This window comes from Trichosurus vulpecula, chromosome 4, assembly GCF_011100635.1.
Source record: "Trichosurus vulpecula isolate mTriVul1 chromosome 4, mTriVul1.pri, whole genome shotgun sequence".
Classification (NCBI taxonomy): domain Eukaryota; kingdom Metazoa; phylum Chordata; class Mammalia; order Diprotodontia; family Phalangeridae; genus Trichosurus; species Trichosurus vulpecula.
The window spans coordinates 209,409,210-209,436,259 of record NC_050576.1 but is presented as its reverse complement, the minus strand read 5'-3'; the positions used below and the strand labels follow the sequence as shown (position 1 = coordinate 209,436,259).

Below are 27,050 nucleotides of genomic sequence, written 5' to 3'. Positions count from 1 at the left end.
AACTAAGCCCCGTGAAGGTCACGTGACAGGCTCCTCTCCTCCGGCCCCTCCCACTAGTTCAAGCGCGCTCGCGACCCGTAGTGGCAGGTGGGGAGGGGACGGGACCGGGGGAAACGAATGGGGAAGCTCTGCGCGTTCTATCGCTCGCAGAGGAGGCGGAACCCAGGCGCAAGGGTGCGCGCGCTCGCCGAAGAAGGAACTCATTACGCGCGCGCCGTCGCCCGCCCAGGAGGAAACGAGGCTCGAGAGTGGGAGTGCGCGCTCGCGTCCTTCTCTCCCCCCTTCCCTCTCCTCCCCTCCCCCCCTCCCCCCCTCGTCCCGCCCTGCCCTGCCCTGCCCGCCCAGCTCGATTCCTCCCGCCTTCGTTCCCTCCCTCCCCGGCGTTCGGGCCGCGCTCCTTGCTCTCGAGCTGCGGTGCCCGGCCGGCGGCCGCCGCCAGAGGAGGAGGTGGAGGGCGCCGGAGGTGCGGGCGGCGGCGGCGGCTGAGGAGGAGGCGCAGGAGGCCGCGGAGGCGGCGGCGGCGGTAAGATGGCGGACTTCCTGCCGTCCCGCTCCGTGCTGTCCGTGTGCTTCCCGGGCTGCCTGCTGACCAGCAGCGAGGCCGAGCAGCAGCGCAAGTCGAAGGAGATCGACAAATGCCTGTCGCGGGAGAAGACGTACGTGAAGCGGCTGGTGAAGATCCTGCTGCTGGGCGCAGGCGAAAGCGGCAAGTCCACCTTCCTCAAGCAGATGAGGATCATCCACGGGCAGGACTTCGACCAGCGGGCCCGGGAGGAGTTCCGCGCCACCATCTACAGCAACGTGATCAAAGGTGAGGGGCCCGGGATGGGGGGGACCTTGTCATCCCCAGGGGCCCAGGGACCCGGGGCGGGGCGGGGCCGGGGCCACGGGGGAAGGAGCCCGCCGCGGCTGGGCCCCGAAGGGGGGCGCCCCCCGTGGGTCCCGCGGCCGGAGACCTTGCCCCGAGCGCCCCCGAGGTGAAGGGGAAACTCCCTGGGCGCCGTCTCGCACCCCCCACCCCCATGTTCCCGAGTGGAGGCCGCCCGCCCCGGCCTAGTCTCCGAAGGGAAGTGTGGCGGGGTGGGGTGACTCGGCGGGGAGCCACCTTCGTTGTCAGTGGAAGGCACCGAGCGGGACGCTCCTCTCGGCCCCACGTTGGCCGCTGGACACTCCCCACCCGGTACCGTTCCCCCTCCAGCGCTGACCGCTGCCCTTGAAGTCCTCGTTTCCGACCTCCTCCTCCCTTCCCGAAGTCCGGGTGCTAGAGGTTTGGTGAAAAGCCCTGGCAAAAGAGAAACTTTGTTGTTTGTTTGCATTGGAGTCCCTTCCAGGGCCAAAAGTGCCTGCCTGCGGGGGCTTCTTGTGGGTTGTCTTGGGCTCTTTTTTCTGGTTGTCAGACTTCTGTAGGCAGAGGTGTTTCATCCCCTCCAAACGTCCTAATAGTGGTTGTTCCATTTCATCCCAGCTATGTGCCTTGGTGTGAACAGGCCACCCAACTGAGCCACAGTTTAATTATCACAGTAGTTGGCACACACACAGGAATCCTTAAGAAATGCTTTATCTAATCGAATTAGGGGGAAAAATGTTAGGGTCCGTTGCCCCTCTTTTATGTAGCTGCTTTTTCGGGTTGAATAAACGATTAGGCAAGGTTTCGTAGCAGAAGCACTAGGATCTAGAGCGAAGTGACCTTAGAAATCAGTCACCTCCTCCCTTACCAACCCCATTTGGCAGATAAGGCCCAGGGAGATTGAGTGACTGACCCAAGGTCTTACAGAGACAGTAAGGGGGAAAGATGGGATTCTCTAGTTTAAAATTCTGCTGTCTTTGAGCTGCACCATGCTGATTTATTTACTTAGGTTCAAAAATTTTTTTTTTTTAGTGTTTCTCGTAAATCCCCTCCCCGGAACAAACAACCTATATGATACTTTTTTTGACTGACTTTAACAAAAAATGGATGTTTTTAGTATAAAGGAAATGCGATGAAACCGAGATCAAGTGCATTTGTTGCTTACAGTCTACTGGTTTGGGTGTTTTGAGATTTCCTTTAATTTATGTAATTTCTGAGTAGCTACTTCAAGTAGTCTCAGATTTCAAGTCTGTGAAAGCAGTAATTTCTTAGTGGAGTTACTTAAGAAAGTAGTAAAACAGTTTGTTATTTTTTTTCTCCCAAAATTCTTCTCAGAAGAATAGGTTTAAGAAAGTTAAGTTAAGCCTTAGTATATACCTCAACCTTTAGCTTCATTGTATGTATATACTTTGCCTTGTTTGAATTAAAATAAAGATATTCATTTCCTCTCAGTCCCTCAGAATTCTTCTCCCCCCCTCCCCCTTTTTAATTAAAGTCTGCTTCTTTGAAGGAGAAAAGGGTTTAACATTCTTATCGGAAATTGAGTAAAACTCAAGTAGGTAAATATTGTTTAGAAGGTATATTAATAAATGGATGCTAATCCTTTTAACTAAGTCATCAAGAGCAATTGAAATGACTTTTTAAAAAAAATGCTCAGAAGGCTAGTAGTATCTTTGAACCGCTATTCTTCGGTCTCATCCATCTGAATGAGTCCATTTTCTGTGTTTTCTTCAGATAAGTGCCTGGAATCTGGGTTCATAGCTACTAAGATGGATCAAAGGTTTAGTGATTGAAATATTGGTTCTTATATACCTAAGCTTAGGATGTATGAATGGAAATCTCAGAAGGGTCTTAAGCAACACCCCCACACCCCCACACACGCACCCTGCTCGCTGCACCCCCCCCCCCATCTGTGTCTCACTCACTCTCCTTTTCAGGGAAAACTCTGCCATTATGTTAACTTGAATTGATTTGACACAAGCAGGAGGCCCTAAGATGACTTGGTATTCACCAATGTTCCAGAAGCATCAGATAGCTTAAGATCCTGATTCCAGTTGTTCTGTGAATAAGTATCTTTTAGGTTAGACTTAAAATTCCAAATAAAAACAAAAATGATTCTTGAATTGAACTTACTGCCTTGCTCGGCCAGTGTGATTAAAATGTACATTAGCAGAAAGAGTGCTTGATTAGAATATCTTTCTCAACAGTTTTTATCTGCTCTAGAGGTTATTTTATGAAGTGATTTGATTTTATTCAAAATTCTTTATAATAAAAAGTAAAGTTAATGATATTGTGAACACCCGTTTTTATCTATATGAGTCTGAGTAACTTACTACTCTGGGTATTTATAGAGGAGTTGGTAGAAGTGACCAGCTTAAAGCAGTGTTAAGTTTTGATAAGTAGCAGTTTTAAAGGAATAGACAAACATTTTTAAGTTTTAATAATTTCCTCCACCCTGTTTATTTTTTAAGGTGTGAGGGTCCTTGTAGATGCCCGAGAGAAGCTTCATATTCCTTGGGGAGATAATTCAAATCAAGTCAATGGAGACAAAATGATGGCTTTTGACACTCGATCAGCTATGGCAGCACAGGGAATGGTGGAAACACGGGTTTTTTTGCAATACCTTCCTGCAATAAGAGCATTATGGGCAGATAGTGGTATCCAGCATGCCTATGACCGACGTCGAGAATTTCAACTGGTAAGAAATACTCTTTTAAAATGTTTCTTGTAAAAAACATTTAAGTGAAATGTATTAGTGTCTACAATTAGCAGTACACTCCCCCCCTTTTTTTAACTGAAGTATAGCATAATGAGTCTATCTAAAATTCTGATCAATGAAATGATGACCACTGTTGATGTTTCTGTTGTTGTTTTACTAAGCACAGAAAATAAAGTAAACCACATAGGGCTAATGAAATTAGAATGTTTAAAAAAAATTTCTGTTTTTGCAAGGGAGGTCATAATGTCTCTTAAGGAAGAATTTCTTTAAAAATATTTTTCTAGCTTTTATTCTTGTAGTAGATAATAGTTAATGTAATTGCTTTGGTCTGAGTTTCACTATATATATTGTTTGTTGTTCAGTCTTTTTTCAGTTGTGTCTGACTGTTCGTGACCCCGTTTGGGGTTTTCTTGGCAAAGATATTAGAGGGGTTTGCCATTCTTTCTCCAGCTCATTTTACAGACGATGAAACTGAGGTAACAGGGTAAAGTGACTTGCCCATGGTCACACAGCTAGTAAGTGTCTGAGGCTAGATTTGAAGTCAGGAAGATGAGTTCAGGCCCAGCATTCTATCTACTGTGCCACATAGCTGCTCTGGCTCTCTGTCTAGTAGGTGCTGAAATATTGTTGAAACCCTATTTTAATGCTTCAGTTAGCCCTTTTGCTTCGTGTTACGGGTTTTGTTTTGTTTTTTTAATAGCCTCTTTTTATAGTTAAGGACCTTATTAGTTTTTAATCAATACTGATATGTACTTTTATTGATAAATTACATATACTATGGATAGTGATGACAAATTAGAATGTATGTGTGCCATGTATCACAGGTAAGAATCTGTGTAACATCTATGACTCTTCCTTTCTTGAGCTAAAATGAAATCCCTCTATGAAAGAGATTCTTAACTCATAGTCCATGAACTTATTTTTAAAATATTTTTACAACTGTTTCAATATAATTGAATTCAGTATAATAATTTTTTGCATTTAAAGACATTGTTCTGTTCTGTTAAGTTTCACCAGACTTGCAGAGGGGTCCATGAGACAAAAAAAGGTTAAGACTTGCTGTTCTGTGATTTCTAGACAGTTTTTTATGAGAGGCTGTGACCAAAAAATTCCATTATTCTGTGGTTAATTTGGTGATGATCCTTGATGAATTTAGCTACATTGGTCTTCAAAGTCAGAAATGTAGTCTGACATTGTACCTTTATTGGAAGCCCTTCTCAATTGGGAAAAAACCTGTAAGAGCTTGAATTGCATGGCATGGTTTTTGAGGACCCAAGGTCACCTTTGTATCACAATGAGACATTGTAGTACAACTTCAGTGGAGATTATTTATTCCCTTAAATATTGTTCCTAAGTTTTCAAAGGCAAAAGTTCCTCTGGTCAAGTCAACAAGCATTTATTAATTACCTAACGTGTCAGGCACTATGCTAAGCAGTGAGGATGCAAAGAATGGCCAAAAAAATCCAGCCCCCCTCAAGGAGCTCACAGTCTAATGCAAACAGTTATGGACAAACTGGAGACAATCTCAAGAAAGGCAGGACCAAGAAGAGGCTTCTTGGAAGAGGGTGAGAGAAATAAAATTCAAGAGAAACCAAGAAAGGTAGATGAGGAGGGAGAGAGTTCCAGGCATAGGGGATAGCCAGTGAAAATGCCAGGAGTGGAAAGATGGAGAAAGAAATCCTTTGTAATTTAGTTGTGACTGTTGTAATTGTATTTTCCAAAAACTGAAAAGATTTCAAGTGGTAACAGCCTAGACTCTCTTTTAATATAGAGGTGATTCCAGTCTGAGAAGTGTTACTCTGAAATAAACTTATTTGATAGCTGGAATATGTTTAATAATGCTATTGACTGTTATTGTCCGTGTATAGATAGTCCCAAACGTCTCAGTGCAGAGCTGAAAACTGCACTCAGACTTTTGGGACATCCTGTATATGTGTGTGACTGCAAAATAATGTTCAAACCACAGTCACTTCTAAGCAGTCTTGACTATTAAAAGTTCTTTCAGAGTATTGATGACAGAGGAAGGGTAGGAGGTAGTCAGAAAATATTTTTTTTCTGCAGTCTGTAATATTTACTTCATCCATACAATCTAGTTCTTGGTTCTATAGCCTTGTGTCATTTTCTTTTTATTATTTTGGTTATTGAAGGTGTTTTCTCTTCAACTACATTAATAAGTTCTCAATAGAGACCAGGAGTAAAAAATTTTATATCCCTTCCCAGTCTCGTCTAATTTGTTTATAGGATGACCTTATATGAGAATCATTATGGTGTAATGAATAGAAGGCTGGCCTTGAAGGCCAAAAGACTTAGGTACAGGTCTTGCCTCTTGACACATACTGTCATTGTGACCCTGGGCAAATCACTTCATCTCTCACTGCTCTAGGCAACTCACTAAGTTGCACAGTGCCATACAGCATTGGTAGCTGGAGTATCTTTCTCTAAAAGTTTTTTATGCCAGTGGAAATCACAGATCCAGTCCCTGTCTCTGTACTTTAATAACTTGGGTTATAGGTATGATAATCTGTAAGCAATATTTTTGAAATTTGTTGAGGCATTAGACAAGGACATTATGCAGGATATTTTTTCAATTCAACAAAAGTTTTAAGCACCTGCTTTGCGTGAGGCACATAGAAAGGCAGATCTTGTGAGAGAAAATTGCCACTGTTAACAAAGGGATAAATGTTCTGTAACTAACCAAAGTCTATGTCAGCTATATAAGGGGAAAGGATCATTTTTTCCATTTGTCTTTAAATGATTTTTAGAAATTAGTTTCTTAATAAATTTTAATAATTTCTTTCTTAATAAAGTTGGAAAACAGCACAAGAATTACAATCTTTCATTTTTTAAATTGATATCCCTTTATTTTTTATATCACATTTATGTCATTATATCCCCATATCTGGGGAGCCTTTAACAAAATTTTAAAAAGAAAAAAAAATGCACTGTAGTCAACCAGCATATTGACTAGAGGAGAACTTAAGCTGTTAGACTGAGAGATAAAAGCTAAGTTAGAATGTTTCATAGGAAAGATAGTAAGGGTTTTGGGTTGTTAGAGGCTTTCAGTTTTAAAAATTGTGCTACAGAAAGCGTGCTCCTGCACGCCGGCTAAGGAGGCGGGCGGGAGAGCGCGGCGTTTGGGGCTCCTCTCAGACCGGGCTTGGCTGAGACCAAGCGCGTAATGCGGGCGGCCTGACTGACTGACCGAGGAGGCCGCACAGTCCGTGGCCCCTTCCTCTGTGAGAGACTTGTGTCGGCCTCCGCGTGCCCCGGCGGGCCGTGCGCCCATCCCCGCCCACCTCCCGCGCCACCCCGGCCCCGGCCCGCGTGCAACCATGTTTAAGAAGTTCGATGAGAAAGAGAACGTGTCCAACTGCATCCAGCTGAAGACGTCCGTCATCAAGGGCATCAAGAACCAGCTGCTGGAGCAGTTCCCGGGCATCGAGCCGTGGCTCAAGCAGATCATGCCCAAGAAGGACCCGGTGAAGATCCTGCGCTGCCACGAGCACATCGAGATCCTGACGGTGAACGGCTAGCTGCTCTTCTTCCGGCAGCGCGAGGGCCCCTTCTACCCCACGCTGCGGCTGCTGCACAAGTACCCCTTCATCCTGCCGCACCAGCGCGTGGACAAGGGCGCCATCAAGTTCGTGCTGAGCGGCGCCAACATCATGTGCCCCGGGCTGACCTCGCCGGGCGCCCAGCTCTACCCGGCCGCCGCCGACACCGTGGTGGCCATAATGGGCGAGGGCAAGCAGCACGCGCTGTGCGTGGGCGTCATGAAGCTGGCGGCCGAGGATATCGAGAGGGTCAACAAGGGCATCGGCATCGAGAACATCCACTACCTCAACGACGGTCTGTGGCACATGAAGACCTACAAGTGAGGACAGGGCCGAGGAGAGGCGGGGTAGAACGAGGAATGGTGGTGATGATGATGATAATAAAGGAGATCTGGCCGAAAAAAAAAATTGTGCTACAGTTTAGGAAGAAAATTGTTAGCTTGAAAGAACATGATTTTTTGAAAAACCATAATGATGATTATAAGGAATAGCAGCTGGACTGTGATTTATTGGTATAGGAAACTGACTTGGGGGGGGGGGGGTTGTACAATTGTCTCATATGATGAGGTGGCCCTTCTCCTTACCAAGGTACTCTCCTGCCATTCTACATACACAGGTGAACATATTCCATCCCATCTTCTCCAGCAGATTTCCCCTCTATTATCCCTACTCATTTTTTTAAATCTCTCCCTGTCTACTGACTGCTTCCCTACTGCCAGTTCCTTGCCTCATTTCATCTATCCATCCTTCCCTATCTTCCCGTCCTTGTCTTCCTTTTTATGACTAAACTTCTTGAGAAAGCCATCTGCATTAGGGAATTCTACTTCGTTTACTCTCACTATCTTAACTTTCTATGGCGTGATTTCGGGTATCATCATTCAGCTGAAACTATCCTCTCCAGGTGCATTTTGCCACCTATGGAAGAGGGATTGGAGAGGAGAAAGATTAGAGACAAGCAGATGCATTGGTACAATAGTACAGATGAGGACCTGAACTAGGGGAGAGGCCATCTGAGTGTAGAGAAAAGAGGATTGATGTCAGATGTGAAAGTAGAATTGAGGAGACATGGCAACTGATGGGATATGGGAGTTAAAGGGAAGAGCAAGATGTGGAAGATTCGTAGGGTTGCAAAGCTGTATGGTGGTAGTGCCATAAATAGAAATAAGGAAGTCTATACATAGGAAGGGTGAGCTTGGGGAGAAACATCATGAGCTCAGTTTTGGATGTGTTAAGTTTAAGGTTATTGACGTGAGTCACAATTTTTAAATAAGAATTTAATAATAATAATAGTTTAACAAGGTATTTAATAGTGCCTACCATGTAAAAGGAGACAAATAAAAATCTGTACCCTCGAGAAGGTTACATGTCACCTTATAATATTGTTATACAGAGCAAATTAAAAATTGTTGTACATCTGGCTAACCCATTTTCTAGATATATGTACAGATTCCTCCTGTGCTTTAATTCAGTGTGCACATTTGTGCACACATATATGCATGAATATAACACACCCACACATATATATGTACACATCTATACATATACCTACTTGGAAATAATAAACATCATTATTGAATTGGAAAGAAATAATTAACCTAATAATTACATTGTCAGGAAAACAAAAAGAACTATTTCTTAAAAGATTTTCTTCACAGCATTATAAGCAAAAAGCTGGGGGGAAATCTAAATATCTTAACAGTGGGAACTGGGTAAAATCTGAATTTTGCGCTACATTAATGGAATGGACTAATACTACAATACAATTAAAGACTGGTATGAGAACTACGAAGAAATCTGGAAGGGCCTTTTTGTTTTTGTTTTGTTTTTTGGAGGAGGGAAGGCAGGGCAATTGGGGTTAAGTGACTTGCTCAAAGTCACAGAGCTAGTAAGCACGTCAAGTGTCTGAAACTGAACTTGAACTCAAGTCCTCCTGACTCCAGGGTGGGTTCTGTACTCACTGCGCCACCTAGTTGTCCCTGGAAGGGCCTTTTAAAAATAATGCAAAGAAAAAAAAAGCTGAATCAGAATAATAGAGTACACACTTAAAATTACTACCATTTAAGGAGAAAATTAAAGAGAAGGGATTTTAGAAGAGGAGTGACTAAGAAAACATAAATTTGTATTTAAAATTAATTTAAATGCAAATAAGAGCACTTAATTTGACAAGAAAGGATATCTTTGTAATTCAGTATTGCCCTTTGACTTAGAGACTATGATTTTCTCTGATAGTTTTTAATGATGACAACTTAAAGCACAAGACCTAAATAAATGGATTTCTGGTTTTATTCTTTTGTGGTTAATGGAACTAGCAAAGTAATTATGTCTTTGACATGCCAACCTTTAATGCAAGAACACTGAATGTTGCATAGGATAATTTTGACATTAGTTTCAGTTGATGATATGTAATTTTTCTCAAGTTCCTTCATTTTTCTAAACTAACACAAAACAAAAAGTACTATAACATTCCATGCTTTTCTCTGTTACTCAAATAATCCTCCTAATATAATGCTATAAGGTTTTCAAAGAGCTCTCCACATATTATCTCATTTGATCCTCACAACAAATCCTATGAGGTAGCTATTACAGGTGTCATTGTGTTAATACTTTTAAAATTAACAATAACCAATAATAATTTAGGCTTATAATAGATAAGTGACTAGCTCATGGCCACATAGCTGTCCTCAGAGCTGAAATTCAAACCTAGGTCCTCCTTACTCTTGAGTCCAGCTGTAATTAATGTTCTCATATCCTGGTTACATTTGGGAATATGCAATCTCTGGAATTATAACTGAAAAGCAGAATAGCAAAGGGAAATGTATAACTTAGAAAGAATATTGTAAAAATGTTTGATCATTTTTCTAATATATATGTTTGAAATACATAAAAACCTGTTTTTGTGAAATACAAATCATTTATCACCTTTTTATGTCCAAAGAGATGGGAATTTCCTTTATATTTCTCTGCTCTTTCCTATCCATGCTAATGGGATTTTTTTACATGAAGGGTTTGTGTGACACTTAAATCTCTTTCAGTGTACTTTTCCCTCTCCAAAGTTGGGATAAGAATTGCACTGCTTCCCTCACAAGACTATTATGAGCTAAGTGTTTTGCAAACATAAAGCACTGTATAAATGTAAGTTATTGAAGAAGACCTGATATAATCTGATATAGTCATAGGTTACTACAGCTAGAATATAATTCTGTAAATTCAGTTAAAGAAAAAAAAATATTTTTTAAAGAAAGACAATTTAATTCTCACTTGCCATTTTCATTCTAAACTTCGATTTATCAATATCCCAGTGCAGATACCATTGTGAAGTGTAGTCCAAGGGAATTACCCAGGCCATTGAGAGCTTAAGTGACTCACCCAAAGTCACGTAGCCAGTATGTGTGAGTGTCTCAAGTAGGACTTGAACCTAGATCTTCCTGACTTCAAGGCCAACTCTCCATTTCCTGCCACCTCTTAAAAATCCCTTCATTTAACTCAAAATACTACAAGTATTTCAAGTAATCCAAGAAAATACCTTTAATTCTGGCAAGAGGAACATGAATCTTGGGGTTTTTTTTTTTCCTAGTAATACAGCCCACTAGATCACAAATTTATTTACCCTAAGCATTATCTAAAACACTAAATCTTACTAATAGCTGAGAAAAACTGACTAGAAAACTTTAAAAAGGGGGTGGGAATAAATTTGTTTTGATAACAAATGGGTAAAAAATAGAAAAAAAGAAAAGCACAGGAAGTCAGTTCTGATAACTGAACAGACAACTAAAAAATAACCTGTTAAAGGATCTCTTCTCATGGTCGAAAGTATGGGGGAGTTGACAAAAAAAAAAACCCCGTCAAAACAAAATGGAAATTACCGATTATTATATTTAAAAAAGATTAATTTTAATCATTCCATCTGCTGACCCTTCCCCAAGTTTCCCCCATGTTGTCTGTCTTTCAACACAGTGTTATCACTATCAAGTAAAGGTAGAGCATAAACAGAATTTATCTAAAATGATTGAAATAATGGGGAATTACTTTCTTAGTTGAATTTGTTAAACTTTAGAACTTCACAAGATTTATACAAGAATGAGATTTTATTTGGGTTATATATTTGTCACTGAAGGTTAAAAATGTTGTAGCTCTATGAGAATGTTTGTAGCATGAAATAGCAAAGATTTATAGGAAACCTATCTTTGCTAAGCCTCTGGCGTAGCAGAAGGAATACAGTATTTTTAGTGAGAAGACCTGGGTTTCAGTTTTGGCGTCATGACTTAATAGGTATAGATGTTGGGGGAATCAATACACTTGCATTAACCTCTTTTTCCTCATCTGTAAGATGGGAATTATAACACTGCCAAATTCACAGGGTAATTATGAGAAGTCATTAATATGTAAATCATTTTATAAACTTTTTTTAAAAATTTAGTTTTTAGTTTTCAACATTAAATTCCATAAGAATTTGAGTTCTAAATTTTCTCCTCCCCAAAAACAGCATGCAGTCTGATACAGATATATAGATAATGTATGTCTAGAATACATTCATAGTAAACATTTTCACGTTAGTCATGTTGTAAAGAAAGATTAGAACCAATGGGAGGAACCATGAGAAAGAAAGAAAAAAGAGAGCAAATAGTATATTTCCATCTGCATTGAGACTCCATAGCTCTTTTCTTTGGATGTGGGTAGCATTTTCCATCATGAGTCTTTTGGAGTTGCCTTAGATCCTTGGCGTTGCTGAGAAGAGCTAAGTCTGTCAAAGTTGGTCATCCCACAGTGTGGCTGTTACTGTGTACAATGTTTTGGTTCTGCTTACTTCACTCAGTGTCAGATCATGTAAGTCTTTCCAGGTTTTTATGAAGTCTGCCTGCTCATCATTTCTCATTCATTGCATTCACATAACTATAACTTGTTCAGCCATTCCCCAATTGGTGGGCATCCCCCCAATTTCTAATTCTTGGCCACCAAAAAAGAGCTGCTATAAATATTTTTGTATATGTGGGTACTTTTCCTATTTTTATGCTCTCTTTGGGATACAGCCCTACAAGTAGTATTGCTGGGTCAAAGGGTATGCACAGTTTTATAGCCCTTTTGGCATAGTCCCAAATTGTTCTCCAGAATGGTTGGATGAGTTCACAACTCCACCAACAATGCATTAGTGCTCCAATTTTCTCACATCTTCTCCAACATTTATCATTTTCCTGCTTTGTCATGTTAGCCAGTCTGATAGGTATGACTTTATAAACTTGAAAGCTCGATGTAAGTTTGAATTATTATTGTTTATCAAAATATGACCAACTAAAAAATGCATTCCATTATGTTATCAGAGTGAGATCTAATTACAGGATATATAAAAAGATGTTCCTTTCAGAATTCTATTTTTCTACTAAAACATTGTCCAACAATAACTGAGAACTGAGGAATTCTGTCATACTAGAAAATAGCAGTGTTTTTTGCTACATTGAGTGTATTTTTTTGTATATTGGTGTATTTTAATCCACAAGTGTACTTAACGTCTTTTGTCCATATAGATATAAGAAATGAACTAAAAAGGGAGTGGGAGAAATGTGTCTATCTGCTTGAGCCATAAAGAGGAGTCAGTAGTGAAACTCACAGTATCAAATGTCCAAAGTTTGAGCAGCAATCAAGAGGAACTAAAGGTTCTAATATAAGGAAGCAAATTTTATCTCATAGGTTCCTTATTTAAAAGAAAAAGGAGAGATTGGGGGTGGAGGTTGGGGTTGGGGTAACTCACATTCTCTATTAAGGCATGCTCATGTGAGGAAATCTAGGTAACAAGGGTGGGGGGGAAGGTCAATTGAGGGAAAAACAGAAGGAATTTTTGCCATTAGAATATACTACAGGGTTGATTGTCCTTTGAACTGAATAGAAAGGAAATAGATTGAAGAGTTTGGGAAATAAGATCACAAGCCTGGTAAAGAGGCATAATGAGGAATTTGAATTACCCAGACATCTGCTGGAGTTCTCTTTGCCAAAAACAAACCATTTGATAAGTTCTAATAAATTTCTGACTTGCTTTAATGATTTCATCCTTCAAGAGGTAAAGGAACCAATAGGGAAATTCTGGATCTGATTCTCACTAACAGGGATGAACTGGTTGATGGGGTGGAAAATGATGGGAATCTTAAGGGAAACTGAACCTTCCTTCTTAGAGTTTGTCATAGCAGAGAGGAAAGCTTGTCATAACATGACATGCAAAATAAATTTTGAGAAAGCAGATTTCAAAGGATCAGAGAAAGGATAGACAGAATCCTATGGACTAGGAGCAAATGTACATAATTCTGATGAGGAAGAAAAATAGGGGTGTTGATAGACAAGGAACAGATTCAGATTCTTAAAATATACATACATACACACACACACACACACACATACGTTTAGAGAGAGAGAGAGATGATAGAAGCAAGGGTAGGGTAAGTGAGGATGAGCACAATAGCCTGTTGTGTTCTGTAAAAAGGATCACATATATCTTCAGATATGGTCACTGTGTTGATGTGTTTTGCTTCACTATTCTTTTTGTTACAAGAGAGGCTTTTCTATGGGTTAAGGAGGAATTAGTGGTGAATAATAAATACAAAAAAAGAGCATCAGTAAAACGAAAATACAGAGAAGAACAAAAAGAATTTTAAGTGACCAACAGGATAGTTTTGTCACCTTATTAAATATACACTTTCAAAAGAACGAATTCATTTGTGTGTCCTCTGTTCTTTGCATGTCTAAATGTTTGTGTTGATAGTTAAGTTCATATTAAAGGAAAGATTTTAAAAATAGGGTCAGGAATGCTAAATCTCAGAATAAGCTGAGGCCTTTAAGGGAAACTAAGAATATCTGTTTTGGTTTTAGATATGCTTAGTAAAAAGAGGATCAAAGCAGAACTAAAACCAACACTTGGAGCGGATAGGAGAAAGATAACGAAGGACAGAAAAAGAAGTACTATCCAGCTTTCATTATCATTTTTCTTTTTCTCTGCCAAGGAGAATGACTTTTGCATTGGAAGTAATAGAACAAAAAATGACTAATAAGGACTTGATACTGAAGATAAATAATAAGTTAGTACCAAGTATCCTTGATGAATTTATGTAACCAGCCTAGATAACTGCATGGGAGATGTTGATTGCTAAGGCAATATCAATAATAAGGGAAAGAGCATGGAAAATTGAAGAGGTCCCTCAGGATGGGAAATGTCCTGACTTTCAAAAAAGGGAAATGAACAATCTATAAACTGCAGACCAGTGAACTCTAGAATGGATTGTAAAAAAGATGATAAGGGAACATCTTCATAAGATGGTATTGCTCATTGTCCATCATCTGTAAAATTTTAAAAGTTAGTTTATATTTTAAACTACTGTATCGTTCTTAAGCATAGAGAAAGCAGAGAGCAAAACCAGTTTAAAGAAAACCTGGCAAAAAAAGGTCCTGTAGTAGTTGTGTAACCCTGGGCATAACATCTCTGGGCCATTGATCTTTGAAAAAGAGGATTAGATTTAGAACTCCCTCTAAACCACCTTCTACCTCTAAATCTATGCTGCTTTTAGGGAACAAATGGCTTTCTCAAACTATATTTTTAAAATGTACCACAGCTTTACCAGTTTGAAATTGATTGGAATATGTAATAAATAAAAGATTTCATTCTCTTTATTGCTTGTTGGTTATTGAAAAACAGTTGATTTGGTAAAGCAAAATGCTGCCTTAAAGATTCTTTTTCAAAATGGTATTTCCCATCCTTATATTAACGTTATTCAAGGTTCCTTGAAAGATAAAACAATAGAAATGGTTCTTACCAATATCTTTGGTAAATGTTAGGCAAAGCATAGAACAGAGTGATAGATGCTTATCAAAGGTGTTTATCACTGTATTAGAGGAAATCTAGGGTTCAAGATGGATTCTCTGTGGAAGATACTCCTTTTTGCAGATGAGATTGTGCAGGGAATATCAAATCTTAGAACATCGCCAAACCGCCTGGTAGAGATCTATAACCACTAAAGAATTTGGTCTGACCATCCCAGATTTGACATGTATTTGAACAAACAGTGAGGATGTTAGGGCAGGTGGAAGAGATGAAGATCACAGAAAGGGAATTCCTTGACTCCTTACTATATCTCACTTTTCTCTCCACATATCTAAGCTGTTACCAAGGCCTGTTCATTTCACCGCTGTGACATCTCTCAGATAAGCTCATTTCTCTCTTCTGACACAGTCACCAAAGACCATGTTACACCTGGACAATAGGCTGCTTGATGGGTCTGCCTGCCTCACCTCCCCATTCCAATCCATCCTCCAGTCAGCCATCAAAAGTTATTTTTCTAAAGCTTAGGTCTGACCATGTCAGACCCCCTACTTAAACTCCAGGGCTCCCTTTCTCCTCTGGGATCAGATAGAAAATCCTTTGTTTGACATTGAAATCCCTTCATAACCTAGACCTCTCTTATACTTCGTCTTCTTACACCTCCCTCCCAGTCCTATACTCTTCAGTCCTGTGACACTGACTTCCTGGCTGTTCCACGAAAAGACACTCTATCCGTTGCCTCTCGGCATTTTCTCTAGCTGTCCCTCATGCCTGAAATGCTCTCCGCCTACTGATTTCCTTGGCTCTCCTTAAGACCCAAGTAAAATCACATCTTTTACAGGAAGCCTTTTCCAAGTCCCTCTTCATTCTAGTGCCTTCCTCTGTTAATTATTTACTGTTTATCTTGTATATAGCTTATTTGTCTATGTTTGTTTGCATGTTTGTTTTTCTCATTAGATTGTGAGCTCCTTGAGGTCAGCGATTCTCTTTTGCCTCTTTTTATATCTCCAGCACTTAGCACAGTACTAGTCACGTAATAGGCATTTAATGTTTATTGATTAATTAAATGAAGAGACATAGGGTAGATATGTGCAGGCTGCAACATATGACCAATGAGGAAAAACAGGAATGAAGGATAGGCATCAAAGAAATTTATGAAGAAAAAACAAGCCGGTTACACATCAAGGGCAAGTGATGGCAGATAGCCTACTCCACTGATCCCCCTACAATGTTAGGAATGACCAAGGAAGACCTCTTGGGTGGACTCTGTATGATGAACTTAGGAAAGGATAAGAATAACACAAAATGAGTAAACATGGGTACAGTCAGAGATTCATTTGTATATGAGTGGTAAACATCTCCCTGACTTTCTCTAAAGAATTTTTACATTAATTGAATTTATCATAGTAGTGATTATCAGAAATATTTTAAATCTAGTCTTTAAGTAAGATTCTTTTTTTAATGTTCATTAGGATTCCTTTAATAATTAAAAAAATTATTTTTAAATATAAGCGAAGTATATATTTTCAACCATAAAACACTGAATTTTTTTGCCCTTTTTTGGGGGGGAGGCATTTGGGGTTAAGTGACTCGCCCAAGGTCACAAAACTAGTAAGTGTCTTCAGGACAGATTTGTACACAGGTCCTCATTTCAGGGATGCTGCTCTATCCATTGTGCCATCTAGCTGCCCCACTATTTTTATATTTATATATACATACATATGTATACATACACGTACATACATAGATACACACATACATACATTCATTGACTTGTGCATTTCTAAACATTTGCTTAATGTGAGGAAGATATTGGCAAGGAACTTAAAAAATCTAGATGAGATGGGAAAGATACTCAGATAAGTACAATACAAAATAGAAACATGGTCAGGTTTGTAAGAAAGATGTGTTCAGTTTCTAAAGAGATCAAAGAAGCCTAAAGCAATAGGTTGCATTTTCTTTAAGGACAGGTAAAATTTTGATAGGTAGAAATAAGAGGGAAGGCTATTGCAGGCACACAGGAAATAGAGTGGAGGTAGGAAAGAACTGGGCACATTCTTTGACTGATGAGTAGTTCAATTTTATTGAAATATAAAATCCATGAAGAGAAATAGTATGTGTTAAGATTGGAGCCAGATTATAGTAAGCCCATGAATGCCAGGCTTAGGAGTTTGGCCTTTATTCAGTAGGCAAATTCATTTAAGATTTTTGAACAATAAAAGGGAATTGTATCTCTTCATTAAGAAAATTAACCTGTCAGTGATGTGCCAGAGTTTTGGAGATGGGGAGATTGGTTAGTAGACCAGCCAAGGTTAGCAAATGTTGTAGCAAGAGGTAAGAAAAAGTGGCAAGTGGTAGGAGGGAGTGGATGGAGCAAGGTATTGCAAAAGGGTACAATCAACAGAATTCAGAAACTGATTGGTTATGAGTAATGAGGCAAAGAAAGGTGGAAATGATAACCTTCAATTTTCAAGTCAGGTTATTTGGGAAATGATTTTGTCATTCATAGGAAACACTTTACAAAAAAAGTTTTTAAATATTCTTCTATGTGTTCATCTGTGATATATTAGGCACTGAAGAAAGCAACAGGCAAACTGTTCTCTAAGATAAGTATTACAAAGAATTACAACACCTTTTAAAACAATGTAAAAAAACAAACTTCTTTCCAAGATCAATTTCCACTTAAGCTTTTACGATGAAAAGCAAAGAAGAATGCCATTCAACACAACCAAACAAGCCTTAGTACCCTGTGTTGTGCTCAAGTGCACAACTTTGTGACCCTTTTTGAGATTTTCTTGGCAAAGGTACTGGAGTGATTTGCCATTTCCTTATGCAATTACTACCTATGCATACACACACAAAAATCAGTCTACTATTGAAGTATTGTTATGTGCTATGTGAAACGAACGGTTAAACAAAAGGCCATAAGGGAAGGGGGGAGGGTAACAAAATTAATATTGTCAATATATTTTTTAAAATTCAGAATCAAAAAGGAAAAAGTACCTCAGTTTGTGCATGGCAGTAGAGGTATATCTTAGACACCTTAATGGAAATTATCCAGTTCCTTCATTGTACAAATAAGGAAATTGAGTTCCAAATGTTTAGCAACTTGTGCAGGGTCACATAAGTAGTAAGTAGCAGAACCAGGATTCAAACTAAATCCCCTTACTCCAAATTTAGTGCTCATTCCAGTACCTCATAATACTGCATCAAGAGAAAATCATTCTAATTACAGATACAATGTAACTGTAACAAAACTGTTATGTCTAATTTGATATAATAGAGCTGTTTCTGCAACCTACTGAAGTCAAATCACCAATGGTTTACTGATGAGTATATTGAGTTTAATTGAGCAAAACATCCTATGCATCTTATGTTCATAACATTGACAGAGAAAAACCCTATGTTATGGTTAACAGCTGAAGTCCATATTCCATACATGTTGCCCCTCCTTATTAGAATTTGAGTTCCTCAAATGTTGGAATTGTCTGGGCTTTTTGTATCTCCAGTGCTTTGCAGATAGTGCTTTCTATGTACTTTTTCTTTCATTTGTCCGTCTCCTCTATTCTACTTTCATTATCCTGGTTTTTAGGGTCTTATTGGTGCTTTAGTGATCTTGCCCAGTTGATCAGCAGTAGCTTTTGAGAGTAAATTTGAGACTGGTCCCTTACATGTGAGAAAAAAACACGTACGTTTAACTCAGCAAGTTTTAATTTTGTTTTATTTTTGAGGCAGGCTGTCATCCCATGTCCTGTCTGAAGCAGCTCTCTCAAAGGTACTGTAGTCCCTTTCAAGGACAATTCCCTGTGGACAAGCATTTATGCTACACACTATGCTAGGCACTTGGGATATAAAGCCAAACATACTGAAACAGTTCCTGTTCTCAAGGAATTTACACTCCATTGGGAGGAGACAACACATACATAAAAGTACACGTAGAGTAAATACTAGGTATTTGCGGGGAGAGAGCCCTAATGATGTTGAGTGGGATTAGGAAAGGTTCCATGATGGTGGATGACTTAGTACTTAAGCTGCATCTTGAATCAGTGTGGCAAAGTAGTAGAGATCGCCTTTCCAGCATAGAGAAGATGAAAGGCATAGAACTATGGAGTTCAGGAAGGGTAGTAATGTATAATGAAGCCCAAAAAGATAAACAGGGGCCAAGTTCTGAAGGACTTTAAAAGCCGAACAAAGAAGTTGAAATTTAATCCTAAAGGGAGCCACTAGAGTTGATTAAAAGAGTGACATCGATCTTTAAGAAGATCACTTAGGGAACCTTGTCAAAACAAGAATAAATAAAATGATTCCCCCAAAGTCATCTTCTGTATATCTACAAGAACTTACACATTAAAGATTTTAATATTTTTTCCTTAGTCTAGAATTAAGGCTCAAGCCAACAAGAAGTGAACCCAGCTAAGCACTTAGCAATACCAAAAAGGGCAAAAAACAGTTGTGTTCTCAAGGAGCTACAAATCTAATTCAAGCGACAACAAGCAAACTATGTATGAACAAGATACAAACAAATCAGAGATAATCTTATAGAGAAGGCACTAGGGAGTTCTTATCCTTCCTCAGAATGTTTTTAAATGTATTAAACAAAATAGGGTTAGAAAGAAAACTAATTATATTGATAATACAGTTTAAAAAACATTTTTGAAAACGATTTTGTAGACCTCCAAGTTAAGAACCCCTGGTCTAGATTAATTGCTGTGGAGTAGAACAGAGATCCCACCATAAAAAAAGTGATTTATTTATTTGGTCATTCAGCAGCCAGCAAAAAACAATCAAGTTTAGTCAGTACTTAAGCATAAATGTATTGTTGGCTTCCTTGAGTCAGAGCAACCACAGCACATTTAATGAGATGATAGAAAGTAGACTATTGGCATGAAGGAAAGAGAATTTTTCTTATTCCTTTGATACTTATTCCTTTGCTTGTCACTTTTCCCCTTCTCTAACACAGATTCTTAACTTTTTTTGTGTCTATTTGTACTTTTGGAAATCTGGTGAAGCCTACAGACCCCTTCTTAGAATAGCGTATTTTTAAATGTTTAAAATAAAACATAGGATTATAAAGGAAAAACCAATTATATTGAAATACAGTTAATAAATTTTTTAAAAAGTTCACAGACTCCTAGGTGAAGAACTCCTATATTAGTTGATTAAAACTTCTGTTTACTGACTAAATATGCTATTGGAAATGGACATTATGTTATAGAAGCTATTAAACTCTATAGTAGATTTGACTTCCAGTCTTCCCGTTTTAAAAAATGACAGTCTTTACTTCTTTTAAAATCCATTCTGTAATTGCAAAAGATATATCCAGTGGGTACTACAGGTAATGAAGAACTGTACCAGACTCCTTGAGTTGCTGTTAGATGATTACTTCTGTGCTTTATGGGACTATCTAATGTACACAAAATATTTTGGAAAGCATAGTTTGTGGAAGAAAATTTCAATACTCTCACTTTTGCCACAAATCTGTCATAAAAGTTCTATTTTAAGTAGCTTTATTTAGTGTATGAGAAATCTAAAAGCACATAGATCCATTTTGCTTTTGAAAAATTTTCTGACCCAAACCATTTTCTATTTCCAATTTATAGTGTTCAAATACGAAGGCAAAATTCCCATAGTCAGGATGAAATATAGGTACAAAGTTTTGGCAACAGTTTTTGATTAATCACACAGAAAAATAGATCTTAACTTTGCCAAACCCATTCAGTTTAGTCAAGGGTGGACAGAAAAGAGGACTGCCCATAATTTGGGTTAATCAAAGGGTCTTCTTAGACCAGGCGTAGGGGACCTGTGGCCTCAATGCTATGTGTGTCCCTCTAGGTTCTCAAGTGTGACCCTTTGACTGAATCCACACTTCACAGAACAAATACCCTTAATAGGATATTTTCTGTAAAACTTGAGCTCAGTCAAAGGGCTGCACCCAAGGACCTAGAAGGCCACATGTGGCCTCAAGGCCTCAGGTTCCCCACCCCTGCCTTAGACTGATCATTACCTTAATTTCCAGGAAGATTACTTCCTGTAGCAATCAAGTCTCTTCATTTAGAAACTACTCAAGCCTTCATAAGAATGAATCAGAAAGATCAACTCCAGACGTTGTTTCCCCAAAATTGATGGCTAAAGAAAGATATGGTTCCTTGTTCAGATTAGTCGGAAGATTTCACACTAATGTACTCTCTTAATGTTATTCTTAATATATTCAATGTTATTTTGGACATATTACTAAAGAGGGCTCAGGAAAGCCAAATTATGCTTCCATAAGTGCTATACAGATATAAGGTGCTTTTGTTATGTGACTTGATAATTACTAGACAATTGCTGAGACTTAGATTATTTGTCCCATCTGAAATCCTAAGAAAAATTTAAATATAACTAGTTAATTGTATGGTTTGGGTGGGGGGTGGGTATTGTGCAGATTTTTGTCATTTTTAGCTCTGTAGCTATAACATTTACTATAGTGTTTAGTTCTCCTGTAAAGCTATCTTTACTAATTTAAAAGTCAGAAATAGAGTTTATTAACTTAAAAATAAATTGTGCCTTTCAAAAGCCAGATTATTTAGGGCAAGAATCTATAGTGATTCCCCTGTTACTTTCAGGATCAAGTAGAAAGCTCTCTGTTTGGCTTTTAAAGCCCTTCATAACCTGGCCCCTTCTTTCCTGTCCCTCCCTTCCCTCCATATGCTATACAATCTAGGGACCTTGGCCTTCTTGCTCTCCCTTGAACACAACACTTCTGTCTCCAGACAGAATTTTTACCATCTGTCCTCCATGTCTGCCATGCTCTCCCTCCTCATCTCCATCCCATGGCTTCCCTGAGTTCTTTCAGTTTCCAGCTAAAATGTCATCTTTTGTAAGAAGCCTTTCACAAAGATCCCTTGCAATGCTAGTGCTTGCCCTCTAAGATTAACTCCAGTTTATCTTGTGTATATATATATATATATTTCCCCCAGTTATTTGCATGTTGTCTCTCCTGTTAAACTGAGATCTTTGAGATCAAGGACCTTTTTTTTTTTTTTTTTTTTTTTTGCCTTCCTTTGTATCTGGTGCTTAGCGCAGTTCCTGGCACACATAGGCACTTAATAAATGCTTCTTGACTTAACTAATATGAATTTTTTCAGTCAGTAGGTCACCTGTACGGTGCCACATGACCATGTTATAATTTGCTAAAAGACCCAGTGATCTAAGTAGACTGTGCCTGTAATCCCTGCTGCTGGAGAGGCTTAAGCAGGTGGATCACTTGAGCTCAGTGAAACTATCTCAGAATACAAACAGAAAAGAACCAAGGATCTAAAATTCTAATTTCATGTTTCTTTTTGAAGAGAAGTTTTCATTTTATTACAGTGAATAAATCTGCAAAAATATCCATTTTGGGACTGTGACAACACATTTATATAGCACTTAAAGTACAGGTGCTTTCTTGAAAGTATTGTCCCCATTTTACAGAAGAGGAAATTGAGATTCAGATTTGCCTGAGGTCTCATAGCTAGTTATCGCTGGTGTCAAAACTAAATCTTCACTCCAATTCTAGTGATATTTCCACTACCTTATGCTGCCTCTAATTCTGAATGTAGTTATTTGGGGGGTAAAAAATAGTAATAGGCCTATGATACCTCTTTGACCCTCAGTTTTCCCTTCTGTAAGATGAGGGAATTGGACTAGGTGGTCTTTAAGGTATGTGATACCAGAGAGAATGTCATATCACTTGTAAACTTTAGCCTAGGAGTCAGAATACTTGAATTTAAAGTTCCACCTGAGCCCTTAACTAGCTATATGACCGGGGACCACTGTACTACATCTACTCCTGTATATATTAATATTAGTACTTCCTTTTCTCTGTCCTGGTTAACATGCCCAGCAGAAGCAGCCCTTGGGGAACCTCTCTGCTTTGTTTGAAACTGTTGACCTCTCCTGCAGTCTCTCCTGCATACTCTTCTCTCTGGGTTTTAACAGTGTTCTCTCCTAGTTTGCCAACTTGTACTTAAAATATGACTATTGCAAGACCCTGCCCTGGTCCTTTCTCTTTTCTGCCATACTCTCGCTTGATGATGACTTCATCCGCTCTCATGATTTCACCTATCATCTCTATGCAGATGACTCATGTCTTTATATTAAGGCCTCTTCTCTTTCTTGGACTCTTGTCCTACACCGGCTACCTTAACTGAACTCATCTCCTCTCCCACCCCTCACCCCCAACAAACAAAACCAAAAACCTCACCCGTCTTCCAAACCTCTCTCCTGCTGTCCTTCCAGTCCCCAGATTTAAAACCTCTGCCATCTTCTACTTCTCCCTGTCAGTCATCCCACAAATCCAGATCACTTTTGCCAGATCTTGTCTCTTCTATCCCTACAGTGTCTTCCATCTCCTCATCTTGACCTATGCCTTGCCACTGGACTCTGATGACTTTGAAGGAAAGAGTGAGACTGATGACTTTGCACAACTCTGCTTCACTTATCCAATTCACTTGCAAGTCAAGACATCACCCTCCTTATGTCATTGGTCCTCTTAGAGATCAAAGGATGAACAACAATGTCTCTTCCTCCACACTCATATAGTCACTACTCTAGTTCAGATTCTCCTCACTGAGTGCAATAACCTCTTGTTTGGTTATCCTGCCTCAAGTTTCTCTTCATCCAATCTGTCTCCAGCAGAGCCACCTCAACGATTTTCTTAAAAGTGAAGGCCTGGTCACATTCCTTCCACCCCGACATTTACTAAGCAAAAGCCTTCAACTACCTATTGCTTTGAGGATCAAATAGAAACTCTTCTGTTAAGTGTTTAAAGCACCTCAGAAACTCATCCCTTTCTGCCTTTACAGTTTTCTTACATTTCATTCCCCCTTCCTTGCATTATGCGATAATCTAATCACAATGGACTACTTGCTGTTCTTCACACAGGTTCCTCCATCTTCTGTCTCCCTGATTGTCTTTCATGACTTCCTGGAATATGCTTTTCTCGCTACTGACCCCTTTTATAATTCTGGATTTTCTTCAAGACTTAACTCAAGTGGTGCTTTCTTTATAAATCCTTTCATGGTCCCCTCAGATACTAGTGTACCATTTCTAAAACTACTTTATGTATGTTTTTAATATATTTATGCAAACATTTTTTGTCCTTTCAGTTGTAAATTCTTTGAGGACTGAGAGTGTTTTACTTTTTCTCTTTGCATCCTCAGTGCTTAGCTCAGTGCCTGTTCACACACACACACACACACACACACACACACACACACCCTCTACTACTCAACTCCCCCTCTTCTTCCCTCTTTCCTTCCCGTCCCTGTCATGGACAGAAATCAGAGTCAGTGGCCATATGTATACTTGAATAGTAGTATCAAATAGCATACATTGAACAATGAATACCAACTTAGTTCCAATTGGAAGGGTGGGTGAGTTGAACTGATAGAAAGATACTGTAGGCCCCTCTCATCAACCACAGCTGCTGACTCCCTGACAGTTCCCTTTACTACTTTTCATTATTTGTACTCTTCTTTTGATTCAGTGGAGTCTCAGTTCTGGCCCCTCAGTCTCCTCTAGTCACTTTCCTTTTTATCATAGGGGGCCTTGCCTTAGCCCACAAGCATATATTTTGTAATGCCTTCATGATATCTGAACACATACTAACTTTTGAGTCATACAATAATTTTCAGAAGAAAAGATATAATGTGCATATATACACACACACATAAACATGTTGTTGCTTGCTTTATTGATGCTGCCATGTGCTCAGACTTCTAATATTTCTCGAATTGTCACTTTTAATAAAATTAATGCCCTGTTGGTAGGTAAGGTCTTCAGGAATACATAGGTTAACTCAAACTCTTGAAAATGAATGCCTGACAATTTTTAATCAACTTTTTAAATAATGAAGTTCCTGTAATTTGTACAGCTACTGAATGGTAACTTGTAGCTGGGCTCTGGAAACTTAGCAAATGGTATTTTTCAAGTACTTAAATGTTTAGTGTTACAGCATGTAGTGTAGTTATCTCTTGTTTTATACCATTTCAAGTTTATAAAATTTGGGTATATGTAACTTTTAAAATAGAGCAGGTAGGTAGTGCATCGGATAAAGTGCTATGCCAGAAGTGGAAAACTCATCTTCCTGAGTTCAAATATGCCCTCAGACATTTACTGGCATTGTGACCCTGGGCAAGTCACTTAACCTTGTTTGCCTCAGTTCCTCATCTATAAAGTGAGCTGGCGAAGGAAATGGCAAACCACTCCAGTATCTTTACCGAGAAAACCCCAAAGTGGGGTCATAAAGAATCAGACATGACTGAAATAACAGAACAGCAACTTTAAAAATGGGGAATTAATGTAATTGTTATTTGATGTACATCTTAATATCATATATATGCGTTGCTGAAATTTTGTTTGGAGTATACTGGATCATCTGAGTATTATTTTTTTTGCGCCAGAGAAACTTAATTCCATTAGTATTTGTAAATTATCATTTTCTAGTCACTTACCTCAGAATGAGTGGAAGGTGGGGAAGTACAGAACGGGTAGAAGTTAGTACAGAGCATTACTTGTCTTTTGGGGATCTTCTTACCAACTCCCATGAATTTCATTACCATTTCTGTCATGGAGACTAGGTTATTGAAGGGCTTTGAGTGCTAAAGGGAGGATTTTATATTTGATCCTGAAGATGATAAGAAGCCACTGAAGTTTATTGAGGGAGAAGGTGAAATTGATGGGCTGGATATGGAGAATGAGAGATAGTAAGGAGTCCTGGGTGACTCCTGGGTTGGGAGCCTGAAGGACTGTGAGGGTAGTGTTGCCCCCTACAGTAATAGGAATGGTAGGAAGGGAAAAGGTTTAGGGAAAAAGATAATGAGTTCAGCTTTGGGCATGTTGAATTTAAAGATGTGTACTGGACATCCAGTTTGATATTTCTGAAAGGCAGTTGGAGATGCAATATTGGAGGTCAGCAAAATTTAGGGCAGCATAGGTAGATTTAAGAATTATCATGATAGAAATGGTAATTAAATCCGTGAGAGTTGGTAAGATCACCAAGTAAAGTGTAGTATAGAGGGAGAAGAGAAGAGAGTCCAGACTGAACCCTTAGGGGCACCTGTGATTAGAGGACATGATCTGAAGGAGGATCCTGCAAAGGAGATAGAGAAGGAGCAGTCAGGTAAGAAGAGAGTGTTGTCTAAGAGAGGATAGTATCAAGGAAGAGAGAGTGATCAACAGTGTCAAAGGCTGCAGAGAAAGGTCAAGGAGAATGAGTATTGTGAAAAGGCCATTGGATTTGGCACCTAAGAGATCCCTAGGAACTTTGGAGAGAGCAGTTTTGGTGGATTGATAAGGTTGGAAGCCAGATTGTGTGGGGTTAAAAAGAGAGAAGAGAAAGTGGAAGCCCCTATTATAGATGACTTTTTTTGAGGAATTTAGCTACAAAGACCGGAAGAGATTTAAGAATGGAATGATCAGTTGAGAATTTATTCAGGCCAGGGGAGCCATGGGCACATTTGTAGGGAGTAGGGCATAGGCCAGTAGACAGACAGGAAAAGATTGAAAATAAGTGAAAGAATGGGGATGACAAAGGGTACAGTCTGTTGGAAGAGATAGGATAAAATTGCTTCAACAAATAGAACTCTGGTAAACTCTGTGTGACACAGGTTTGAAGGAAGAGATGGTGGCAGAAGGCCAATAGCTGTAGCAGCACTTTTTGTGGTCAGAAAAAACTGGAAATAAAATAGATAGCTGTCAATTAGGCAGGCAATGACCAAATTGTGGTATACAAATGGAATATTGTATGTAAGAAATTATAAATATGGAAAATTCAGACAAGCATGAGAGGACTTATATGATGGGTTGCAAAATCAAATAAGCAGCACCAAGAAAACAATATGTACAGTGACTAAAAATGTAAGTGGAAAGAACAGCAACCCCCAAAAAAGCAAATGAATCCATGGAAGAGCCGAATTAAAAGCAGAGGCGAGAGACTGAGAATGTGGAGTATTATATATACTATCAATCTTGGTTGATCTGTAGGTTTTGCCAAACTGCTTTTCCCCTAAGGGGAAAAGCCCTTCCCTTTTAAAAAAAAATCTTTCTGGTAAGGAATGATTTGCTGGAGGTGGAGGGGAGGGCAGAAGGGATATATTTAGAAGAAATGTGGCT

General features: G+C 39.1%; 1 protein-coding gene and 1 pseudogene across 1 annotated transcript in view; both read left to right on the top strand.

Moving 5' to 3' along the window:
• Positions 1 to 348: 348 nt before the first annotated feature.
• GNA13 (G protein subunit alpha 13) overlaps positions 349 to 27,050 on the top strand; it is a 66,863-nt gene continuing 40,161 nt past the window's right edge. The window contains exons 1-2 of the mRNA XM_036754400.1: positions 349 to 811; positions 3,319 to 3,545. Of these exons, the coding sequence (XP_036610295.1) occupies positions 529 to 811; positions 3,319 to 3,545 (510 nt within the window). The 5' untranslated portion in view covers positions 349 to 528. The remainder of the gene's footprint in view (positions 812 to 3,318; positions 3,546 to 27,050) is intronic.
• LOC118846155 lies at positions 6,844 to 7,522 on the top strand (annotated as a pseudogene).